Source organism: Buteo buteo, chromosome 17, assembly GCF_964188355.1.
Source record: "Buteo buteo chromosome 17, bButBut1.hap1.1, whole genome shotgun sequence".
Taxonomy (NCBI): domain Eukaryota; kingdom Metazoa; phylum Chordata; class Aves; order Accipitriformes; family Accipitridae; genus Buteo; species Buteo buteo.
The window spans coordinates 396,473-420,067 of record NC_134187.1 but is presented as its reverse complement, the minus strand read 5'-3'; the positions used below and the strand labels follow the sequence as shown (position 1 = coordinate 420,067).

General features: G+C 62.0%; 2 protein-coding genes and 1 non-coding gene across 5 annotated transcripts; 2 read left to right on the top strand and 1 right to left on the bottom strand.

Annotated features, from left to right (window-relative positions):
* The first annotated feature begins 274 nt into the window (after positions 1 to 274).
* On the top strand, positions 275 to 347 carry TRNAA-AGC (transfer RNA alanine (anticodon AGC)). The gene has a single exon. It is a non-coding gene; the product is annotated as a tRNA-Ala (tRNA).
* Positions 348 to 609: 262 nt separating this feature from the next.
* AGBL5 (AGBL carboxypeptidase 5) lies at positions 610 to 22,352 on the top strand. 3 transcript variants are annotated; one of them, XM_075048814.1, is made up of 15 exons: positions 610 to 893; positions 1,089 to 1,260; positions 2,620 to 2,786; positions 4,620 to 4,797; positions 5,738 to 5,916; positions 6,470 to 7,037; positions 7,639 to 7,808; positions 13,617 to 13,752; positions 14,464 to 14,654; positions 15,373 to 15,581; positions 20,405 to 20,520; positions 20,976 to 21,022; positions 21,230 to 21,387; positions 21,739 to 21,827; positions 22,007 to 22,352. In XM_075048814.1, exons 1-15 carry the CDS (start codon positions 691 to 693, stop codon positions 22,076 to 22,078), a joined length of 2,655 nt encoding a protein of 884 aa, XP_074904915.1. In that variant the 5' UTR covers positions 610 to 690; the 3' UTR covers positions 22,079 to 22,352. The 3 variants fall into 3 exon arrangements, with proteins under 3 accessions (XP_074904915.1, XP_074904916.1, XP_074904917.1); XM_075048816.1 differs by having other exon boundaries at positions 788 to 899; XM_075048815.1 differs by lacking the exon at positions 21,230 to 21,387 and having other exon boundaries at positions 611 to 893.
* Positions 22,353 to 22,505: 153 nt separating this feature from the next.
* On the bottom strand, positions 22,506 to 23,452 carry OST4 (oligosaccharyltransferase complex subunit 4, non-catalytic). The gene is made up of 3 exons (XM_075048817.1): positions 23,225 to 23,452; positions 22,755 to 22,880; positions 22,506 to 22,669 (listed from the first exon to the last, which is right to left on the bottom strand). Exon 2 carries the CDS (start codon positions 22,877 to 22,879, stop codon positions 22,766 to 22,768), a length of 114 nt encoding a protein of 37 aa, XP_074904918.1. The 5' UTR covers position 22,880; positions 23,225 to 23,452; the 3' UTR covers positions 22,506 to 22,669; positions 22,755 to 22,765.
* Positions 23,453 to 23,595: the final 143 nt, after the last annotated feature.

Below are 23,595 nucleotides of genomic sequence, written 5' to 3'. Positions count from 1 at the left end.
GTGCTTTTTGTTCCTTCTTACTAAAGGTGCCTGCGGGGTGGGGGGCTATCCAGAACCATCCAGGGTGTGGGGAAGCCACCACACTTGCCATAATTTCTGTTGCTGATAAGCACCCCATGCCCCCTCCAGGGCTGTGTTGCCTGTGGAGGCAGCTGCCCGCACTCCTGCAGTGGAGCTGGGTTTGGGTAGATCCCCCTCCGGCCCCGGGGGTCCCGTCCCCCCCCGCGTCCCGGGCCGGTGTAGGGGGGTCGCTGGCGGCAAGCGGAGCGGTGGTGGGGGATTAGCTCAGATGGTAGAGCGCTCGCTTAGCATGCGAGAGGTAGCGGGATCGATACCCGCATCCTCCAGTTTTGGCTGGCGCGGCGAGGGCTGGGGGTGTGACGACACACACACACAGGTGTGTGGGTACTGGTTATCCATTCGTGTCTTTTGACGTAATACGTGCACGCAGCGGCGCGCGTGTAGCCCGTTGACGGGTGGGGACGGCGAAGGGTGCGGGTGAACGGGGCGTGGTCAGCTTTGGTGGGGGCGCGGCCGTAACCGCGCTAGGGCGCTCGTTGCCGAGGCGCCGTCCAACGGGCGGGTACGTTGCTAGGGAGCGGTGGGCCAATGGGCGTGCGCGTTGTTGTTGCTAAGCGGCGTGGCGGGCCGGGCCGGTGAGATGAGCGGGGCCGCGGCGGCCCGACAGCCATGGAGATCCGTTGCGGCGGGCTGCTCTTCAGCTCCCGCTTCGACTCGGGCAACCTGGCACACGTAGAGCAGGTAGAACCGCCCGGGGCGGGGGGCGGCGGCGGCCCCGCGGCCTGGGGTGCCGCTCTCCCCGCCGCCGACTACGAGTTCAACGTCTGGACGCGGCCCGACTGCGCCCAGACCGAGTATGAGAACGGCAACAGGTAACGGTACGGCGCGGGGGGCGGCCGGCGGGGTCGAGGGGCTGGGGGGTAGCTAGCAGGGTCAGGGATGCCCTGTGGGGGGGCTCATGGGGTCTGTTCCCCCAGCCCCAGGATCTGACAAGCTGGTGGGGCCGGCGAGGTCGGGGGGGGACCGGTGGGCTCAGGGGCTGACCCGGCGCTTCGGTCCCTCCCCAGGTCCTGGTTCTACTTCAGCGTGCGGGGGGGGGCTCCGGGGAAGCTGATCAAGCTGCACATCCTCAATATGAACAAGCAGAGCCGGCTGTACTCCCAGGGCATGTCCCCCTTCGTGCGGACCCTGCCCGTGCGGCCCCGCTGGGAGCGCATCCGCGAGCGGCCCAGCTTCGAGGTACGGGCACCGGGGATGGGGGCTTCTGCCGGGGGTGGGGGGGCCTCGGCTGAAGGGCAGTAACAGGTAGAGAGAGGAGGACCCTTTGTTCAGGGTTGGGGGGGGCAGCTCTGGGGCACAAACACCCCTCACTTACCAGGCCGGGGTGATCTCCAGCCTTGCGTGGCAGGGCAGGATGGGGCAGGTGAGTGGCTGGTTTGTACTTTGGCAGCCCCATGGGAGAGGGCGGGGGGTTAGTGACAAAGCCCCTTCCCTCGGCTGAGCACTCGGGAGCAGAGGACCCAGCAGCTCTCTTCTCTGCTGGCCAGCTCTGGCTGGGGCGCAGGCTTTTGCTGGGTGATTTCCCTGTTGCATGACAGGGGTAGCCACAGAAATGCTCTCGAAGCACGCCTGGTGCTTCCCTTCCTGTTCATCAGTCGTTGGAGTGGCCAGTAAATGGCTCTTTGTGGCAAGCCACGTGACCTCAGGTTGCTGATGCCCCTGCGAGGGGAGCGGTGCTGGCCGCAGGGCAGTAGTATGAGAGCCCAGGGAACCGAAGCCAGCAGGAAGAGCCATAGCAGCAGGTTGACTCTCACACCCCCACTAAGCTGTTTGGGCCTCAAACAGGAGTTTGCTGGGCCTGGCATTTTCTGTCTTTGGTCTGGGTAGGAGCTGCCTGGGGGAGAGTCACTTGCAGGTGCTCTGGGTTGTCCTTGCTCTGTGCATACTGCTGTGGGGAGGCTGCAAGCGCCCCAGCATGCCCCCCCCCCCCCCCCCCCGCTTCTGCCCCACGGAACAGGGGCCAGAGAGAATCTCCCATCCCCTGACATAGGACAAGATGACGCTTGATTTGGCCCATGCCAGCACCAGGGAGAGACACAACATACACCTGAGCTTTGCAGCGCTCGTTAACTTTGTGAAGTGTGCTGAAATAGAGTAGTTATTGTTCTTTCTCAGAGTGCTGGCGGGTGGGCATGAGGACTAGAAGGAAACCCCTGGATTTCCCAGACAGCTCTGCCCCAGAGCCAGGCATACGCCGAAGCTTTGGCACTGCTCTGGAGACCCAAGTGCTGTGTGTCAGGGCAAGCAGGGAACCAAAGGCTTTGTAGGAAAGAGCGTGGTGTTTCGGGGATCTGAGCGAAGCAGGCTGGGATCTGCAGGGAGCGCAGCTTTGAGTCCCATGCAGTTAGAGAAGGGCAAGTGGCTGCAGGTACTACCTGATATATGAGAGAACTGGCGTGGTAGTGCTGGAGGAGAACCGCGGGGGCCTGTGGTGGCCGTGGCTGCCTGGCCTGTGCCTGGGAGGTGGCTCTGCGTGCCCTCGGCTGGCTGCTCCTTGGGCCGTCCGTTTGCTCAGCCTCTGCTTTGTGTCTGTCCCAGATGGTGGAGACGCAGTTTGTGCTGTCCTTCGTGCACCGCTTCCTGGAGCACCGTGGTGCCACCACCTACTTTGCCTTCTGCTACCCCTTCTCCTACACGGAGTGCCAGGAGATGCTGGCGCAGCTGGATGGCCGCTTCCAGGAGTGCAGGCACATGTCTCCCAGCAGGTGCGCACCCCCCCACCCCATTCCCGGCCCTCGCCCGCTTGGCTTTGCCCCTGCTGTGGAAGTGCAGTGTCGTTCAGCTCTTGCTGCAGTGGGGTGGAAGGTGGAGGGGGATATGTGTCTTTGTGCCCCCCACTGCCCCCTGGTAGTTGCCTGATGCTTGCTCCTCTGGGCCCTAGCTCTGCAGGGGCAGCTGCAGCAGTTCCCCCCAAGCTCCTAAGCACGTGCTTCTGAGGGGCTTCCAGAGCGGCCTTTATTGTTTCGGACCAGATCCCGCTGGCATTCCTAAGGGCAGGTTCCCATCAGGCAGAAGAGGCTTGAGGAGGGGCTGTAACAGAGCTGCAGCCCTTGGTTTAAGGACAGGCGGTTCTTGGAAGCCAAGACCTCGTTTGCTTTCTGCCTCCTGGCTGCAGGAAGGTCCGGGCATCTCTCTCCCACTGCTCCCTTCCTCTGCAACTGCTGTCGCAGAGGGAGATCTCACTGCCAAGAGCCAGCCTCAGCACCGGGCTCTTTGTGGATGGTGCTAGGAAGCTCCTCTGCTCTCAAGAATTTCTCTTGAAAGCCAGAGGAGAACTTAACGCCCGGCTGAGGAGGACAGAGTCAGTCTTCAGGTGCCTCTGCAGATAACTGCCCTGCAGCCCCTCCTGGCCCCAGAGAGTTTCCCTGCCACCAGGCTGGGATCATAAATACCTTTTCTTAGACAAGGGCTGAGCAATGGCTTATTGAAAGGGGTTTGTTCTTAAATTGTCATGCAACAGAGAACTATAAGAATTTCAAAATCTGGCAGTCAGTTGGTAAGGCTCTGATGGCAATATGATAGTCTCTATGGGTCAAACTCACCTACTGATGCAAGGCCCCTGAGCCCCTCGGGATCACGGCAGGGCTGGGTGGTCCCAACCGAACCATCCCGCAGGAGGCCCCGGCTCCCTTGGCACAGCGGGAGCTGCCGGGGGCCTGGGTGGGGCCGTCAGCAGGGCAAGGAGGGATCTCCACGCTGCACAGGTGGGTCACACACAATCGTGACATCAAACGGCCGAGTCTAAGGCCAGAGGCTGGTCCTGCAGCAGCACCCGGCAGGCTGTCTGGTGCCCAGGCTGTTGGTGACCCTGCACACACCTCACTGCTGCTGGGTGCTGCCTTGGCCACGGTGGGCTCCCAAAGGACAGGGGGCTGTTGCCTCCCCTGCCCATCCCAGCTGACGCCCTTGGAGGCGGCCAGCCCCTCTTGCCAGCCAGGGTTTATTTCCCTGCCAGAGTAGTCTTGTGCTGCCACAGTGGGATGACCTGACGGCCACGGGTACCTCTGCTGGGTCTGGCTGTGCAGGAGCCGCTCTCCTACTGCTCTCCGCAGCCACGGAGGGGGCCAGACAGCATGGCCCCAGGCCCTGAACCACTGCTTTTTCCTCCAAAGGAATCCTCCTCGTGATCCTGGTGGACTCCGAGGGCAGCTGGCAGTGACCAGCTCAGCCGTGGGTGCCTGCAGGCAGCAGGAGAGGGTTTGGCAGTTTTGGTCAGGCTAGGGCTGTTGAACTCCTGGGGAGCAGAGTGAGCAGGGACGCCATCCTGGACAAGCGGCTAGAGGCAGAGCTCGGGGCTGTAGGTGTGGAGAGTGTCCCCTGCCCCGCTGGGAGCCCCCTTCACTCCTTGAAGGCATCTCCCACAGCTGCCCACGGCGAGGCTCGGCGCCCTGTCCCTCAGTCCCTAGCCCAGTGGCATGCTCCGCCGGGATGGCAGCTGCCCCAGCCAAGCTGCTTTCTTCGCTGGTGGGGAAGGCTCCGACCCGTGCCTTCCCAGCTGACTGGGGCAGGCTGGCTGAGCGTTTCTCCTTGCCCTGCAGCCCCCTCGACTCTGTCTATTACCACCGGGAGCTGCTCTGCCACTCCCTGGACAAGCTGCGAGTGGACCTGCTCACCGTCACCTCGTGCCACGGCATGCTGGAGAAACGGGAGCCCCGGCTGGACAAACTCTTCCCAGACACGACCACTCCCCGGCCACGCCGCTTTGCAGGGAAGAGGGTGAGCTGCCGCCACCGGCTTTGGGGCTGTGTTGGGGACAGCGAGCACGGTCAGCAGTGTGTGGTGGCCTGTGTGTTGGCACCTTGCTGCCACCCTCACGTCTGTGACTTGAAAAGTGTCATGTCCTGGAGGGCTGGAGCATGGGGAGTAGAGAGTCTGTGAGATCCTGCATCGAGGTGTGGGAACTGGTTGCCTGCCAGAAGCCCCAGTGCATCTACTCAGCACCTTGAAATGTCCTCTGGTAGCACCACACACCTGTTCATCAGGGCAAAAATTAGGGTCTCGTTTCCTAGGAGTTTTGTTCTGTCCTTTAACGCTGTTGTTCTGTTAAGCTGTGAAGAAACTGATGGAAGGGCTGTATTTGGGGTGTCAGCCCCTGCTGCAGTAGGTGGGCCCTGCCTGCTGGGAACAGGGATGGGCAGGGAGCTCCTTCTGTGGCCAGACAGAGCTGGGATGGGCAGCTGGGTTGCACCACACATGCATCTCTTCCTGAGAAGCTCCCACCAAGAGAAGGGTTTTTCAGGAGGTGCTTTATGTTGTCGTTACATTTGAGCTCATTCCCGCTCTGTGGGATCGCTTGGGGCTTTTCCCTGGGGCGCTTCTGCATCTCTGCTCCTGTGCCACCCATGCCCTGGTTTCTCTTGGTAGCAGGCTGCGGGGCTTCTGTCCCTTTAGTCTCACATAGGGATAAGCAACCTTATTCCAAGTAGGACATAGGGGAGGCACTGGGCAAAGAAGCCACTGAAAACTGTTGTGTTGCTGCACCCAGTACCTAGTTGTCTGCTCCACATAAAGACCTTAGCTGCGTGTTGGGCAGCATGGTGCCTGGCTGTGGTGCAGAGCGGGGAGCCCCATGGAGCGCTTGGCCCCTTGGCTAAGCCATTGTAGCATCTTGGGGCAGGCAGGAACCTGCCCATTGTCCCTGTCTTTTTGCCCTCAGGTGTTTTTTCTGAGCAGCAGAGTCCACCCGGGGGAAACACCCTCCAGCTTTGTCTTCAACGGCTTTCTGGACTTCATCCTACGGGAGGAGGACCCCCGTGCCCAGATGCTGCGGCGGATGTTCGTCTTTAAGCTCATTCCTATGCTGAACCCTGATGGGGTGGTGCGGGGCCACTATCGGTGAGTGAGCCCAGGTTGCAGCTGCAGCTTTACTGGGGTCCAGGCTGAGCTGTTCTCTCCTGGTTTGGAGTCTGTTGTGCATTTCGTGATGGCTGGGAAGAACAATCCCAAGATTCTGCGTCAGTAAGCCAAGGCCTACAGGCTACAGCAACTTCTCCCTGCTACTCCCCGGGATCTGTGGCAAGGGCTTGGGGCTGCTGTTGCCTGCATAGGACATCTCCTGGATCGGGGCTTTCTGGCTTGGGTGAGCAATGCTGCCCTGCACGTTTGAGGCACTCAGATGCTGTCCTGTCCTTGCTCTCCCTGGGCCAGCTTCAGGGAGGAGGGAGGGAGATCACTCAGGGCTCTGCCTTGCTGAGGCAAGTGCCACACTAGGAGAGAGGTTCTCAGCTGCTTTGGGGTAGAGTCCATTGCCTGTGAGGGGATGGTTTGGCCAGTTGTGCTCCAGGATAGAGCCCAAAGCCTCAGCCGTTATAAGTTAAGGTCAGATCTGCCTTTGCAGAATGGATGGTGTTGTGCAAAGGACCTCACATCTCCTCTGCTCTCTCCACAGAACTGACTCCCGTGGGGTAAACCTGAACCGCCAGTATCTCAACCCCGACGCCGAGCTGCACCCTGCAGTGTATGGGGCCAAAGCTGTCCTCCTCTACCACCACGTTCACAGCCGCGTCCTGCCGGGCTCTCCTGACTGGAGGACGTACGTCTCCCCACTCAGCACCAGCTCATTAAGCACAAAATCTTCCAACCATTCCGTCTGCAGCAGCACCCCGTCCCCAGAGGCAGCCCTGTCGGAGCTGGAGAAAACCAATAACCTCCGCAACTCATCCAGCACCTGGCGTGCCAGCACATACTTCAGCCCTTCTCAGGAACCCCGGCTCTCGGGAGCGCCTGCCACCGAGCTGCAAGGACTGGGCGGCAAGGACCAAGCTGTCTGGATCCTCCCTTCAAGCCACACCGTGGAGCACTGTGAGGAGGAAGCCAGGAGGCCTCCACCAGCACCTCTCCCCGAAACCATCCTGCCCCAGGACAGTGGGCTGGCCTACTACGTCGATCTCCATGGGCACGCCTCCAAGCGCGGCTGCTTCATGTACGGCAACAGTTTCAGTGATGAAAACGATCAGGTGAGGGCAGGGGGTAGGAGTACAGAGGTGCTGGAGCGGGCTGGGACCCTCACAGCTCTGCCCCATCTCCAGGGTCCCAAACGCTCCCTCCCACTGCTGGGAGAGGGGGTGGCACGTCCCTGTCACACCCTGTTGGGGCAGGGGCTGGGGTGCAGAGCTGGCTGCCCTCCCTGCTTTCGGTGCTTGGTGGGGTTTGCTCTCCCTTTCCCCTCCCGGGGCCTGTGACCGGGGCAGCTGCAGCAGGTCTCAGCTTTCTCCCTGGCAGCTGGCATGGGGAGGACAGAAGAGCTACCCCCCTTCTCCTAAGGGACGAGAGGGTGGGGGAGAGCTGTGCCGCTAGGCTCCCTCCGCTCTGCCTCCACGAGCAGGCTGTCAGGAGAGCCCAGCTGCTGCCTCTCCCTGCTGGGAATGGGCAGGGGGCAGGCAGGGGTGGGCAGCATCCCCCAGGCCGGGCTGGAGCGTGTGAGACTCTGGAATTGAGCAGGGTGGGCCCAGCCAACAGCCCAGTGCATCCCAGAGCTTGGCACTGGTAGTGCTGGAGCAGGACAAACAGCCAAGGGCTCTCCTCAAAGTCACCCATGTTCCTCTCTGTACATCGCAGGTGGAGAACATGCTGTTCCCCAAACTCATCTCCCTGAACTCACCTCACTTTGACTTCACGGGCTGTAACTTCTCGGAGAAGAACATGTACGCCAAAGACAAACGGGATGGGCAGTCGAAGGAGGGCAGCGGGCGAGTGGCCATCTACAAAGCCTTGGGGATCATCCACAGGTAGGCAAACCTCTGCTCTCTTGCTAAATGTCCGTGCCAGCTGATCTGGCCCAGTTCCCCTCTGTCCTGGAAGGGGGTGGTCTTGCTGGAGGCAGCATGTTAAGGAAAGTTGAAACCATTTCTGTGGGGGCAGCTGTGCCCTGCGCGGCTCTCTGGTGGGGTTGGAACTGGCCAAGAGGAGTGTTAGGTGCTCGGTGTAGGCAGAGGCCAGGACCCAGCTGTGCCAGTTTACTGCCGCGTTTGACTCCTTTTCCTCTTGTATCTCCTGTCCCTTCACATCCCTCCTGCAGCTGCTCTGGCTTCTTGTCCTCGCTGTTGTAGAGCTGCTTGTGCACCGTTTTCCAGGAGGAATTCACCTCTTTCCCAGATGTTTATATTTGTAATGAGCTGTAATTAAAACCTGTTTAGTTGTAATGGGCTCAGTTTCCCTAGACCTTGCATGCAAGTTTGCCATGCAAGATTCCAGTCTCAAGCAATCCGTGATTCTGTGGGTTGAGGGTATTCGTGTGACCCGTAGCAGCCACATGTGCCTCTCCAGCAAGGGGTGGGATATTTTTGGCCTGTTTGTTGTGGTTGCTGGGAACATAAAAACGGCTGAAGCAATCAGCCCAACAGCCTGTCTTACCCTCTTCTGGCCCCAGTGGTGGCCAGATGCAGATGCTGAAGAAAAAGTGCAAGAAGTGTGTAATGCTTCTTTAGAAGATGCCGCATTCCGCAGGAATCTGCGGTTTGAGGAAATGTGGGAGCAGCACCAGGCTTCCTACCAGCCCTGGACTTCCCCCAGAAACCTCTGCACCCCTTCTCCGGTGAACAGCTGCTCTCTGCGGGTGCAGTTTCATTTTGCTGGCTTAGGCTGGTGTAGGACCAGGCTGCCGGCAGCGATGGTGGCACCCTTGGCTCCTTTCTTTCCCCCATTTTCTCAGCACTTGCTCTGCGCTCTGTTGCTTCTCTGCACCTGGCCACAGGGCTGGGTCAGAGAGCCTGCTGATTTGGCTAAAACCAACCCTGCAGTAACACATACCCGAGTTTTTTAGGCTCAGGTTCCTGTTGTAGCTTGCTCTGTGCCCATCTGCTGTGGCTGGCAGGGAACAGCCCATGGTTAATCCAACAGCGACATCCCGAAACACAGTGGGGGTTCTGCTGGTGTCTGGAGTGCTCTCGGTGCCCGTGCTGCGCGGTACTGTACGGGCACGTCGGATGGGGAGGGAGACTTGCTGGTTTTCTGCGGTGTTAGCAAGATGAACTGTCTCTGAGCAGTAAGACAGATGCAAGCAATCCTAGCTGGCAGCTCCCAGTCACCCTCTTCTCCTTCCTGCCTCTGGAAACATGGTCTGGGGGCACTCACTCGATGATTTCACAGGGACCGAGGGGAGGCTGACCGGCCGCTTGGTCCCTGACTAGTCTTTTGTGACAACAGATGCAACATTTGCCTTTCTCCACCCATCAGGAACCACCCCCCACTCCCTGTCATCTTCCAGAGATGACTGAGAGGAGCCCCACAAGGACCTCGGCAGCCCCTGAGCACCCTTGGGTGCTGCCCCTCAGGGCCCATGGGCTCACATGGGTATCTCCTGAGAAACATGACCAAACTTGATTATTGTCCATTTCTCGTGGTTTTCCTCCTGGAGCCTCATCTCCAGGCAGAGCGATCCTCCCACCCCACCCGCTGCTTTCTGCACTGGAGCTCCATCACGAGTTCACTATCAGCCAGCTGATCTCCTGGCATATCTGTGCATCTCACTGAGTACTGGGATGGACCGTTCCTGCAATTGGAGGATGCTGTCCTCAAAAACTACCACCTTTCCTAAGCTCCTTTGTCCTTCAGAACTGTCTCCAATGGGATCCCCCTTACTGGTGCACTGAATTAGCTGAAATCTGCTCTTCTGAGGCCCAGAGTCTGCTCTGTTGCTCTCATCCCTTCGGGATTATGAACTCCACTATTTCACAGTCACTACAGACAAGGCTGATATTTATTATCACATCCCCAGCTGACAAGTTCCTCCTTGTCCATGATCCAGCTGTGCATCACTCCTGGGTGGCCCATCCAGCACCCGTAGACCCATATCAGGAAGTAATTCCCCAACACCCTCCAGTGATCTGGAGGGCTCCAGGACTTTCTGGGGGATAGAAGCAATACTTAAGAGATGATTTCTTTTATATTTTTTCTCAACCCTGCTGAGCACAGGTGAATTTCTAGCACACTTCACATTGTGTGACAGACACACACAGAGTAACCGGGTGCCGTGTGCAGGTATTCATCAGGTACCTTAAAAGCCATTAGTTTTTTTTTCCCCACCTTGAAAATGCTGAGGGTGGAGAGAGGTCAAAGCTTGGAATAAAGAACACAGTAAGACAGCAAACAGAGAAACTGGAAGAAGGGCAGACCCCAATTAGTGTCCTTGGGGTCAGTTTACAAAACTCGGTGCTCAGCGGGACGCCCAGGTCTGTCTCTGTGGAGCTGCTCTCCCCCCGCTGGCCCCAGGGTTATTCCTCCCTGCAGCAGGACTTTGCCTTTCCCCGTGGGAAAGTGGGGAGGTCCCTGCCTGCCCCCTCCTCCAGCCTGGTGAGTCCCTCCCCAGGGCAGCATGACCCGCTGGAGCATCAACCCCAGCTCTGCATCCTCTGCAGCCTTGCTGGGGGCACATGCTGCCTTGGCACCTCGGGCACCAGTGAAGGGGCTCAGCATCCTGATATCCAGTACTGACCTGGGGCACACCGCCAGTGCTGGGGCTCCAGCTGGGCTCTGAGCCAGCCGCATCAGCTGGCATCCAGGCCACCTCCCCATCCCCTGGCATTGCCTGTCCTTCGTCTGCTCGCCTGCAAGGGTGGGGTGGGAGACAGCGTCCAAAGCCATAAGCCATCGCCCACGGCTCTCCCTCGGCCTCGGAGCTGGCCGTTACATCATCAAAGGCTGCTGGGGTGGTTATGCGTGATTTCTCCTTTGTAAATCTGCTGACTGGTCCCAGACACCCTCTGTCCTTCCTGGGTCTCCAGGAGTCTTTTCTCCATCATCTTCCTGGGGATCTAGGTGAGGCTGACCAGCCTGTGGGTGCCTGGCTCTGAAGACAGAGGTGACGTTTGCTTTCTCCCTGTCCTTGGGACCCACCTTGGTCACCAGGACCTCTCTGAGATAATCGGCAGCAGCCTCACCAGGATGTCAGCCGCCTCCCTTGGCACCCGTGAGCGCGTCCTGCCGGGTCCCACGGAGCTGTGGTGTCCCAGCTGTGCAGGTGTGCTGAGCTGCTCGCCAGTGATGACTGAGGTGAAGAAGGCATGGAGTACCTTGGCCCCCGCTCCAGTCAGCAGCTGGCTCACACTCTCCCTTGTCTTCCTTCTGCTACTGATGCACCTCTAGAAGCTGCCTTGTAGCCCTTCTTATCCCTCAACAGATTCAGTTCTAGGTGGGCTTTGGCTTTCCTGCCCATTCAGACAGCATCTGTGTCCCTCCCAGGTCACCTCTCCCTTCTTCCAACTCTTGTGCGATTCCTTTTTTTTTATCCAAGTCCAATCGGGAGCTCTGTGTTCATACACGCAGGCCTCCTGCCGCCTTTGGTTGACTTCCCACCTATCTGCGTGGGCTGTTCTGGAGTTGGAAGAGGTGAGCCCTGAAAATGAATCGGCTCTTCTGGCTCCCTCTCCTCACCAGGGCCCTGTCCCTGGGGACTCTTCCAAGGAGATCCCTGAAAAGGCAAAATCTGTTCTCCCGACATCCAGGGCTGTGATCCTGCTTCTTGCCTTGTTCCTTTCTCTCAGGCTACTGAGGTCCAGCATTACATGGTCACCACAGCCAAGGCTGCTCCTGACCTGCACATCCCCAACCAGTTTTTCTTTGTAAGTATGAGGTCCAGCAGTGCCCACCCCCAATGCCCGTGTTAGAATAGCCCCCCCAGGCAGGAGGCATCCCGTTGGGTTGGTGAGGAAATGAGGCACCTCTTGACTGTGCTGCAGTGCTGGAAGTGTGCGGCAAGTTCCTCGGGAGGTTGGTGTGTGCTTTCTACTTTCTGGCTCCCACCCAGGGGGAGATTGGTAAGTCTCAGCCAGCTGGCAATGTCAGCCCAGACAAAGTCCAACTCTCCAACCAGGCATGTATTCAGGATCTGGCGTTTTTTAAAGAAAATTGGTCATTGTTGTCGTTAATAGGCAAGGTTGACATCACTGTAGTATCGTGGCTCCAGGCACCAATCTTTTGCTATTTCAGTTTAACAAGGCTCAGCCCTGCTCTGGCCCCCTGAGCTGAGCTCCTGCCTTGCTCCCTGCATGGCACCTTGCCCTGGCAGCCAGGGAAGGCTGTCAGTCTGTCTGCAGTCCCCCCTCCCTCCCTGCTCTGTCTGCAAAGTGCCAGCACCAAGCTGCTGGGGCATGGAGTGGGCAGTGCAGGGCTGGGAGCAAGCGAGGAGGGGGCTGTGCTGGGCTACAGGACCCTCTGTCTCTGGAGAGGGGTGATCTGGGGCCCCTTCTCCAGCCCTTCCGCAGCTTGGGGGGTGCACACAGGGAAGGGCCCCTGGCCCTACGGTGATAGCCTGGGAACCAGTGGCTGGAGAGAGGGTGATCCCCTCCACCTTCTGGAGCCCACTGAGCTGCCGTGGTGGTTAGCCCTGTGGGTGCCAGGACAGCATCGGCACACTGCGGCAGATGAAGGCAAGTTTCTCCTGTCAACAGGCTGTGAGGGATGCCCCTGCAGCTGGGCCGTTTAACACCTCCCTCACACCAATCTCCCTACAAGGCTTCAGTTTTGCCAGTTTTATTGAGTTTCGTCTGAGAGTTCCCACTTCCCCGTGCTCGTTACACACACTCCCGCTATCAGTTTGCAAACTATCAGGATACGCATCCTGGCCATATGTGTTTTTGCAAATCCCTCAGCTCCACGCATTGGCTGTGCAGCACGTCCGAGCCCACACCTCCATCCCCTCCTCCACCACTGATCTCCTTTCCACTGCACGCTCCCAGCTCTGCTGGCAGCACACCAGGCTGCTCCTCCACACAGGGCTCGGCGGCGCAGACCTTCAGTGTTGCACCCACCGCTCTGTCCCAGTGACTTCTCGCTGGGTTTTCCCTGGAAGTAGAGAGACACGAAGATGGCCCTGTGACTCTCTTGCCCCTTCCCTGAAGTCATGCAGTCCGTGCCACATCGATGGTCCAGTGTCTCATTGCCAGAAAATCGGTACAGCTTGAGGCTTTGCTCCTGGGGAACGATGTGCCACCCATTCTCCTGTGCCCTTTGTGAACCTCTTGCCCTGTCCTTAAGCATGAACTCACCAGGGATGACTGCAGACCCTTTTAGGATAATCAGAGAACATCTTTTGGTAGTCACTTCACCCTGAAAAGCAGTTGGGGTGTCCCTAGCAGCTCTGGGTGCCTTGACTGTTGATTTAAGGTAAGAGGTGGGTACACTGGCACTTTCGGAGATTGGTGCTCAGCAATAGCTGGCCACTCCTGCTCCTGCTCTCCAGCTGCCCCTTAGCCAGTCCTTTCTTTGGCATTGATTTCAGAGTCCGGTTCATTGACCTGTGACACAGGTGCCTCTCCTGTCCTCAGCACACCTCTGACTTCCACCTGATGGCCAACTGTTGCTTTTTTTACCTCCTTTATTCCTACCTCAGCGGACGAGAAAATGGAGTGCACGTGAAGCAGGTTGCAGCAAGAGCTGCAGCTCAATGGCAGGAGCCACGTCTTCTCTCCAGACTCCCCTGGGGAGCCTACCCTCCCAGGGTTGGGGGACAGAGTGTCTTCTAAGAGGCAGCAATAGTGCTGCTGTGCTTGGGCAGTGGTGGATCCATTGGGTAACGTGGGCTTCCTTGTGCTTCACAGCTACACACTGGAGTGCAACTACAACACAGGGCGCTCAGTGAACAGCATCCCAGTGGCCTGCCATGACAACGGGAGGGCCAGCCCGCCGCCCCCTCCTGCCTTCCCCTCCAAATACACCGTGGAGCTGTTTGAGCAGGTAAGGGGATGCCCAGCGGCAGAGCGGCTGGGTGTGCGCAGCCCTCCCCTGCCCTGAGTGCTGCAGGCAGGACTTTTGGCTCCCAGGAAGAAACTCTCACATTCTCTCCTGCTTCTGCACTTGTATGTCCCCATGAAAACAGCGCAACTCCTGCGTTAGTCCGTGGTGCGGGTTTGGAGAGCTGTGTGAGAGACAGGGTGTTCTCAGTGTCAGTGCTGTAACCTGTCGGTACGTCCCAGCCCACACCAGCCTGCGGGGCTGTCTGTGACTGCCCCCGCCACTAGCCCCAGCCCCAAAATGCTTTGTCCCCTGGCTGGACTGGAGGCTTCTGCCCTCAGCCTCTGGGGCATCCCAGGGTTGTCCCTGCGCACCTCGCACCACTGCTGACACATGTGGTCCCTGGTCCCTCCCTGCTGAGTGTAGGGCTGCCTGCTTGTCTAATGCCTGCAGCAAGAGGCAGCAGGTTCTGGTGGCTGTGGGTGCCTGACTCGCCCTGGCCCTGCGTCCATGCTGTGCGCCTAGAGACTTCCTACGGGAACACTCCTCCCGCCACGGAGCTCGATCGGAGTCTGTAATGGAGATGAAATGAGCTCGGGGGGGTTGTCTGGAATTTGGGATTGGGTTTTCTTTTCTTCCTTTGTTTTTTCTGCCTCAAGTCCTAGAGAGTTGCTGCTCTTTCTCAAGGTCTTTCTCACCAGTTGCCTCTTGCAGGTCGGGAGAGCCTTGGCTGTGGCAGCACTGGACATGGCAGAGTGCAATCCCTGGCCCCGGATCGTCCTGTCAGAGCATAGCTGCCTCAGCAACCTGCGAGCCTGGATGCTGAAGCACGTGCGGGGCATGAAGGGCACAGGCGGGGGCCCACGGAGGAGAGGAGGTGCCAGGACCCCCCCCAGGAGCTCCACGTAAGCGCCTGCCGGGTTGAGTGTTCAAGAACTGCAGGATAACGCCAATTAGAGATGATAAATGTACTCCAAGTGAGTTACCCTGCAGCTAATGAAGCCAACATTTATTTGCTTGCTTTCCCACCTTGTTGGGGCCCGTGCTTGTCCCTGCAGAGTTTGCTTTGTGAAGGGTATCCCTCAGCTCCGAGTCATCGGCAGGCCAGAGGGGCACGCAACCTTGCAGGGTGAAGCTGTTTGGGATTTACCTGCCCCAGTAACCTGGGAAGTGGTTATCTGCCCGCAGAGAGAACCAGCATCTCTTCTGCTTCTCCCCCTCCCTAGCCTGGTCTGGCGCTGGACTGGGATGGATTTGGGACTGGGGGTGAGGGAGTGGGAACTCTGAAACCATGCTGCTGCACCGAGGCTGCCGGGACAGCGATGTACAGCGTGGGGGACTGGGGTCTGCTGCTGCTGAGGGACATCCCCTTGTGACATGGGCTCTGTTCCTGTCCCCTGCCACCTGCCAACCGCTGGGGAAAAGTCCGGGGGTCTGACAGAGATGGTGTCTCAGCAGCATCAGCAGCCTAACGCTCAGTGCCTAGGCTGGAGACGACGAACCTGCTCGGCAGGAGTGGCGCAGAGCCGGCTGGGAAGGAATGGGGGTGCGCAGAGGTGGCCAGTGGTGGGGACACCTCCCCACAGAGCCAGGCTGAGCCTCCTCTTTCTCATCCCATTCCAGTGGGCTTCCCACCTCAGCCTCCGATAATGCCCTGTCCCGCATGAGGAGCTTCAGCAACGGCACCAGCGGGAGCGGCAGCAGCCAGCAGGACTCGCCGCAAATCAAAGCCTCCCCCAGCTTCACCTTCAGCTGCAGCAGGCCCTTGGGTCCGGCCGCTGTGAGCCAGAGTCTTCAGAAAGGCAGCGCCAGAGCCCCAGCACCGGGCAGAGGTAAGCTGGGCTGGGGACCTCTTGTGCGCTTGATCCAGTACCTGTCGAGCTGCTGTGTGAAGCCGCAGCCCTGAGGAGAGCTCTGTGCCAGCGTAACCGTGTGCTTTGACGTAATAAAAGTGGGTTTGCGTGGAAGAAGTGCGTGTGAACCGCCGCCCCCTCCCCTCGGAAGGGTCCTGGATGCCGTGCTCAGCTCCATGCTGTGTCCCGAGCAGAGCAGCCCTGGCTGAGTCAGGACAGACACCACACGGCAAGACCTATGGGTCCTCCAGCCCAGCTTCTGCAGGGAACCAAGGGGGCCTAGCTGAGCTCCTGCCCAATGGCTCTGCAGCCCCTGGCTGGGCAGAAGCTGCCTGCCACTTCTGTTGCACCGAGATTAGAGGGACTCTGTCCGCTGTGGGCTGCCAGGGGAGATGGCCCTTCCCGCACTGGTGGTGCAGGGGCCAAGGGGTTTCTGGAGAAGCCAGCACAGAAAACCTCCGCTCAAATTCCCGAGGCCTCAGCCGCTCCCAAAGCATTCCCAAGGCCTGCAGGGATACACCAAAGTGCCTTCTCCCTTCCCAGGCACCTGCTGAGCAGCAGTCGATCATGGCACATGACTGTGGTCATGGTGAGGCAGGCTAGCAGAGCTGTAATTAGTCACTGGGGGCTTTGAACACACGGCGAGTCCTGTCCGGTGGGGGCCAACTCGCAGCACCAAGCTGCCAAGCCACCTGCACAGCTAGGAGAAAGGCCCCGGCTTACCACCCCGACTCTGGCAGCGGGAGGGTGCCAAAAACAAGGCAATGCTGGCTTCCTCGCCATGGGGCAGTGGGCTCAGCACCACTGCAGGCTGTGGCAGGGCAGGCAGTGCTGCTCCAGGCCCCTTGGGGGTTCAGAGCTGCAGCTGGCTGGCCGATGGTGGGGGAAGCCCCAGTGCCCCATGCTATTCTGTGGGCTGGTCCCACAGGCCCCCAGCTGAGGAAACGGGGCTGGACTGGGAGCCCCAGTCTGCTGTGGGGCTCTGGAGGCCAGTGAGCACCGTGCTCTGAAGTATCCCAGTGCCCAAAGATCAGAGGTGTGAGAGCGAGGGTCCGCTTTCAGGGCGGAGGGGGCTGCCTGTGTGACTCTGGGTGTGACTCTGAAGCTGTCGTTGTGTCAAGGCTCTGTGTACTGGTGCTGCTCTCGGGAGAGATTGCTGCGTTTCTGACTGTTGGCTTGTTTCTCGTGCTCCGCCTGTGTTTCTCGCGTTGCTTCGTCCTCCATGTTTGCTTTCCAGCACTTTGTAGTGACTGTTTCTCATCTGCCATGAGAACATGGTGGGGAGGAAATAAAAGGCTTATGTTCTCATGGGCACATTGTAACGTCTGTTCCTTCTGCCGTGCATGCTTGAGCCACCCCAGAGCCAGTGGGAGCAACCCACTGGCCTGATCCCCAGCTGCCGGGGAGTCGGTGATAGTTGGGCGCGTGAGCAGGAACAGACCTTGTGGGGCTGGAGGAGAAGAGCCTGTCTCCATGGGATGGATCAGTGTCGTTCTGCCTCCCTAGCCTGCACTCTCTGCTTGCTGGCTGCCGGTGTGGTAGCTGGGTGCTGTCTGCACGGCCTCTGGCAAGGGGAGCTGTGACCGGCAGAGCCAAGTGCCTGGTGGGATGCTGTGGCCTCGTGCTGGTGGAGCCCCGGCTGCCTGGCTCGTGGGACTGGGATGTGGCTCTTCTTTCCCTGCCCCGGCAGCACCTGGCAGCTTGACCTTCTGTGTGCCCAGTCTGGCTGGCACCCCCCGCTCTGGCTGCCAGCAGCTTTCCCCGCTGCCTCAGCCAGCAGTGCCAGCGCTCTGAGTGTGAGGGCCCTGGCAGCACTGGCACTGCCATGTCTGCGCAGGGAAATGCGGCCCAGGAATGCTTTGACCCCACGGCTTTGCTTTACGAGCACCATGCCACTGCCCTCCGGTCAGGGGTCCCATCCTGGGGTGGTGCCGGGATGCTGTCACAGACTCTTCCTTCCCCAGGCAGCCGGGAAGGAACCAGGAATGCTCTAGATCCTGCCTGCAGCCCCAGCTGCCGCCAGCCAGGTGTGATGAGGCGATGGTTAGATGGCACAGGATGAAGACACTGTGCCCCAGTCGTGTTCCATCCTTCCCGTTCCTGCACACGTGCTGCTGAGATCTTTGTCCATGTGGAACAGGCAGGAGCGAGTCCCCACAGACAGGACATCATGCCCAGCCATTCCCACCGGCCGTGCCCCGAGGGTGAGGGGAGGCTGCTCTCTGCCGTGGCCCTGCAGGACAGCTGTCCCCTGGTGATGGCTGGGTTACACGGAGGAGGATGTCCTGTCCAGGACCTGCTGCTCAGATGGGGCCCCTGACAAGTGTGAGAGACATGTCCCGCTCCCAGCTGCTTCCTCCCAGCCTTGCAGGAAGGGAGCCCTTTCCTGGTGGGCTCCAGCCACAGCCCTCTGGCACAGCACAAACCTAAGCTGTCTGGTGGCCACAGGGCCCCCCCTGCCCTGCTGTCTCTCCACTGTGCCACCCAGCAAGCCCTGGCTGTGGCAGGGACCGGTGTCCCTGCAGACATGGTGGGGAGTTCACCCAGTGGGCTGCAGGGGTGCAGCCCTCACCAGTGATCAGCAGAGCCGCGGGCACTGCCGGCCCGGGTCTTGTCTGGCAGCTGCCATGTCTGAGGAGCAGAGGTGCCCGAAAAGGGGGCCAGGGAGGGGAAGGGCAGGTCTCTGTGTGAGTGCGGGAGGAGAGGGCACAGCCTGTGCCTGCGCAGTGCTGCTGCAGGAGCTGCTTTCCCAGAGGCCTGCTTCATCCGGCTCTCCTCAGACACCTCGTGCTCCAGCCCCAATCCTCTCCACGGCTCCTGCTCCAGCCTGCCCGCATCGGCCAAGCCCCGGGGAACCCAGAGGGGACCTGTGCTCTGCACATGGCCTCACAAGTGCTCGCGGGGGGGAGTGTCTCTGCAGGACCCCTAGTGACCTTCTTGTCTGTGCAGCCTCAGTTGCCCTGGCCTTTGCTGGCTGGAGTTCATCACCAAGTTGTGCCGTTTCAGTTGTGACAAGTCCAAGGTTAAGAGTTGTCACTCACCGGTACCATCCACTGTTGCCTGTAAAGCCCCACCACCCAGAGAGTGCTTCAGCATGCCGCAAACTTGCCCCAACCCAGACTTTGCCACAGCCTGGCTCCTGCCTGCTCCTGCTCACAGGGTCTCATTTGCTGTGGGGTCCCACCGTTGTTCGTGGCTTACTCGGGTGTTTTACGTGGTGTCCATTTCCCAGGGGACACTGTCATGGTTTCACCCTGGGGGGCACCTCAGCCCCCTGCCGTCACCCACTCGCTTGCTCTCCCGATGGGATGGGGGAAAGAACAGGAAGGGTGAAAGGGAGAAAACTCCTGGGTTGCGATAAAGACAGTTTAACAGGGAAAGCAACCCTTGCCTGCACGCTGCGCCTTCCCTGTCCCCCTCCTCAGCTGCCGAGCGATTGCCATAGGCGCGGGACAAGCTTGTCAGCACTGCCAGCTCAGCCAGACAGCGTGCAAGTGCTCTTAGGGCTGATCCTGTCTGATGCCATCAGCGTGGCTGGGTGTACTGGTGACTCGTGCCCAGCATGCTGCCGGCCTCCATGTTGGTGCTGCCCAGCCAGCCCCAGCCCATTCTCTCCGGGTGCAGGGTTCTGCGTCTTCCCTCCAGCCGCCTGAGGTTTCTCTTGCCCCGTTTTGGCAGCCTGCGCGGCCCCGCTGATGAATTGCAGCCCTCGTGGCATCGGTTACTTCCCCAGCCCAGTGCTGCCTATGGCTTTGCTGAGGGCACCGTGGTCCTACCCTGCGCAGCCGTGCCTGCCCCTGCCTGTCTCCCACACCGCTGCCGAGCGCCAGCACAGGCGCAAACCCCAGTCCTCAGCCACAGCCTTGTCCTGCAGCAATCAAGCCGTCTGGTGCTGCTGCCTCTGGCTCCGACTCTGGTTCCCACCAGCGGCCCTGGCCCCATGCTGAGCCATTGAGTGCCTGTCATGGTCCTCCCTGCTGGCACTTTGGCAGCTGCCAAAGCGGCTGCTCTTGCTTTTCGGCTTTGGGGCTGTGCCTCATGCGTGTGCTGTGGTGGGGTTCCGGCCCCAGCGAGCAGCTCTGTCCCAGCTTTCCTGGCTAAAAGGAAACACAACCGCAGCCAGGTCTCGTGCGGGATGGGGGCTCAGTGCATGGCTGCTGCAGCCACAGGGAAAGGCGCCAGCATGGGGAGGCAGCACCAGCGGGGGGCCACTGCCCTGGGCACACACCAGCCTGTGCCTGGGTGGGTCTGGGCAGGTGTCAAGCCCCAACGGCCACCACAGGCTAGTGTGGCTGCCGGGGGTCCTGGCTCCTCCTGCCAGAGCTGCAGCAGCTCCATGCTGCTGCCAGCACCACCAGCACATGGGTGTCCGTGTGTCTGTCCCACTTTGTGCCGCGCTGGGCCCTGGCCCCTCCTGCGCATTCGCAGTATGGGCCACGTCCTGCCTGTGCGGAGCCTGCGGGCAGAGCAGTGCCGCCGTGCCCAGCCCACCAGCCACCGAGGCTGCTGCAGCTGCCCGGGGCTCAACCGGCAGCTGTGGCCGGGTCAGCTCCCTGCCTGTGTGGGCCAGGCAGCTGCCCAGCCACAGCACAACTCGGCGAGGGCTCTGCACCAGCCCCGGCACTTCCCACCTCAGCAGCACTCAGGGCTCGGCCAGGCCATGCCGATCTGCACCGCAGCGGTTCTGTGTGCCCAGGGCAGGCAGCCGGTACCCCTGCTGCGGCTCACAGCCCCCCTTGCCGACCTCGGCACATCCCTGGCATCCCCAGCGTGGGCTGAGCTCTGTCTCATTTGTCACACAGGGACCCTGCTGGTGGGCGCCCGGGCAGCGCCCAGCACCGGCATCAGCCACGGATCGCGGGAGGCCCAGCGCGGCGTGGGAGAGCCAGCGGCTACTCACAGCACAACACTGCTGCAGGTACCGCTGGGCACCGGCAGGGCCTGGGGCGGGGAGCCTGGGGGGATAGCAGGGCCCTGAACCCCTACTCTGGTGGTCCCTGAGCCCTGGGAGGGGTCTGCCCCATAATTCTGCCAGCCGGGCCTGGGGGATACCAGGGGGCACACCTGGCCCAGGCTGTGCTGGGAGCTGTCAGACCCCCCTGGAGCACGTGGGGCACTGCACACCAACAGCCCAGGCTGGCTGGAGGGGCTTCTCTAAAGAGCTCAGAGACCCCCATCTCTGGGGCTGAGACTCCTGGTCTGTGGGGCTCTGCCAGGAGCTTTTTTGCCCCATGTGCATTTTTTCTGAGCTGTGCAGACACCACTGGTGGCAGGGGTCTGGTTCTGTAGGACCCCCAGCAGCCATGGGGGGTCCCACAAGACCAGGGACAACGAGCCCTCCTGGGCACTGACCCTCCCCTCCCCTCCCCGCAGGCGCTCCCGAAGAAGCTGGACACCAGGAGAGACCCAGAGCAGCCCAGGTAGGTGCTGGCATCAGCCACGGGATGGGACCGTCCCACGGCGTGGGGTCGTCCCTCAGCCAGCCCAGAGCCCGTGCTGACGCCGGGGCGGTGGGAGCCCCGAGCAAAGCTGCACCCTCTGCCCCAGTGGCATCCACCGGCCCCAAGAGGGGCTGTAGCCCCTCACTCCCAGCAGCCCCCTCAGGAGCGGCGTGTGGTTCTCCGCAGCCTGGGGGGGCCTCCGCTGCGCCCCAGCAGGATCCCTGTGCGGAGGAAGGGGGCAACGACCAGCCAGAGCCTGCTGGGGCTCCACGCTGACAGCACCGCAGCCCGCCGGGCCGGGAAGCACAGCCACGGCAGGCCCTGGGCCTCACAGCCTCCGCCAGGTAGGGCACAGCACAGCCCTGGTGCCAGGGCTGCTGCGGTACCCCCTCCGGCAGGGCCCGGCCCAGGGCTGGGGGGCCGCAGCGCCCGTCCTGCATCTGGCCCTGCTCACCCTGGCACAGGAGGGCACCAGCACCCCCCAGGAGCCCCCGACGTGCTACAAGAGGCAGAGGGGGCGCGGGGGGCTAGGACCCCGACAACCCCCAGGCATGGGGGCTGTGGGGGCAGCGCTGGTGCGTAAAGGCAGCCCAGGGGATGCCCTGGCCTGGCCCCACGCTCTGCTGGCGCTGGGAGCACCCGCCTGCCCCGTGCCCGTGTCCCACCAGTGGTGACGCCGGTCTCTGTCCCTGCAGGGCTCTGCCAGGAGGCCCCCGCACTCCCCAGGGGGGTGCAGAGCACCGAGGGACTCTTCCTGTGCGGGGGCAAGGGCCTGCACCCCCAGGTATGGCCCCGCGGCACTGGGGGGGGGGGCTGCGGTGTGGGCAGGGGGACCTCAGCCCTGCTTTGCCCTGTGCCGGCAGGCCCTGAGCAGGGGCCGCGGTGCTGGGGAGGGGGCTCCAGCCCCTCTGCCCTGGCCCGCGTGGCCACGGCTCCTCTCCACCCTGCTCTCCTGCACCGCAGTGCCCGCAAGGCCCAGCCCGTGCCTCGCTCAGCTCCTACCGGCAGCTCCTCTCCTTCTGCGCTGAGGCCTGACCACAGCCACCAGCACTGGCCCCGCTGCTCGCCGGGCCCCACGCCGCCGGCCTGCACCGTGTCTGCACCCGTGCTTGGGGCAGGGCCGGGGCACCCCCCCACGGCCGCTGAGGCCCCCCCAGACCAAAGCTGCACCAGCGCAGAGCCTGAGCCATGGCAGCACCAGGGGCCCCGGACCCGCTCTGCCGCTCAACCCCTTCCCCGCCGGGCTCCAGGCACAGCCGCCCACTCGCGTGGCACCGTGCCTACTCCCAGCTGTGGCCATCATCGCCCAGGGTGCCGGGGCCGGCTCACGCGTCTCACCATGGCTCGCCGCAGCGCCCGCTCCTTGGTGACGGCGGACTCCCACCCCAGGATGGCCCCGCTCCTCCCCGCGGGACCGGCGGAGGGACCTGGCGCGGGCGGGAGATATTTTTACATCACACGGTTTCCTCTTGTATTATCGTGTTTCTGTTAAAGTTTGTTTGGAAGAAGCACGGCCTCCCGCCTCAGCGTGGCACCGCGGCGGGCACCGCCACGCTCCGGGCGAGGGGCCGTGCTCGGCCAGGCCCTGCTCCACCATGGCACTCTGTGGCTCAGCTCGGCGCGGCCCTGTGGGGGGAAGAGGGGTGAGCGGTGCCGGTGCAGGGCCGGCGCGGTGCCGGTGCCAGCGCCGGTGCCCGGTGCCGTGTCTCACCGCGGGTGCCCTCACTCCTGCTTCTTGGGGTTGTTGACGGCCACGTAGTGGTAGAGGACGACGAGGAGGAAGAGCGAGACGCCCAGCATGTTGGCGAAGATGGCGAGCTGCACGTCCGTGATCATCCTGCGGGGGGGGGAACGGGACACGGGACACACGCGCTGCCACCCTCCCCGCCGGGAACACCGAGGTCGGACCCTCGGGCCTCCCCCGGCGGGCTCCCCCCCGGGCCCCCTCCACCCCCGACGGGACCCCCACCCCCACCCCGGGGCCGGTCCCCCGGGCCCCCTCCACCCCCACCCCGGGGCCGGTCCCCCCCGCCTCCCCCGCCCGCCTGAGACCCCGGGGCCGACCCCGCGACGGGACCCTCGGGGGTGGGGGGGGTTTGGGCCCCTCCCGGCCGGGGCCCCCCCCCGGGCCTCGCGTGGGACCCCAGCGGGGGCAGGACGCCCCCCCGCCCCGGTACCCACGCGCTGCCGGCCCCGCCGCCGCTACCGACACGTCTGCCTGCGCCGCGCGCGACTTCCGGCCGCCGGGCACGGCGGGAGGGGCGGGGCCTCGGGAAAGCGGCCCGGCTGGGGAGGTGACGTCACGCCCGCCTCGGGTTCCGCGGTGGCGTCACGGCCCTGGTCCCGGCCACGTCGTGACATCACGGCTGCCGGGCGGGCGGTCGCCTCGGGGCTTTCCTCACTCACGCGCGCAGTGACGCCACAGCTCCTGCCCCCCCCCCCAGCACTGCGGTGACGTCACGGCCCGGCTCCCCCCCCTTGAGGCCCTCGGCAGGGGCCGGGGGCGGGGCGAGGGGCGGGGGCGGGGCTGGAGCCCCCCGGGCGCCGCCGCC

Bases quoted from the DNA above. Each gene is read 5' to 3' on its own strand.
- AGBL5 (XM_075048814.1), top strand. From the start codon at position 691: ATGGAGATCCGTTGCGGCGGGCTGCTCTTCAGCTCCCGCTTCGACTCG. The intron at 21,023-21,229 runs GTAGGTGCTGGC...GGTTCTCCGCAG, and splicing joins AGAGACCCAGAGCAGCCCAG to CCTGGGGGGGCCTCCGCTGC. The intron at 21,388-21,738 runs GTAGGGCACAGC...CTGTCCCTGCAG, and splicing joins GGCCTCACAGCCTCCGCCAG to GGCTCTGCCAGGAGGCCCCC.
- OST4 (XM_075048817.1), bottom strand. From the start codon at position 22,879: ATGATCACGGACGTGCAGCTCGCCATCTTCGCCAACATGCTGGGCGTC.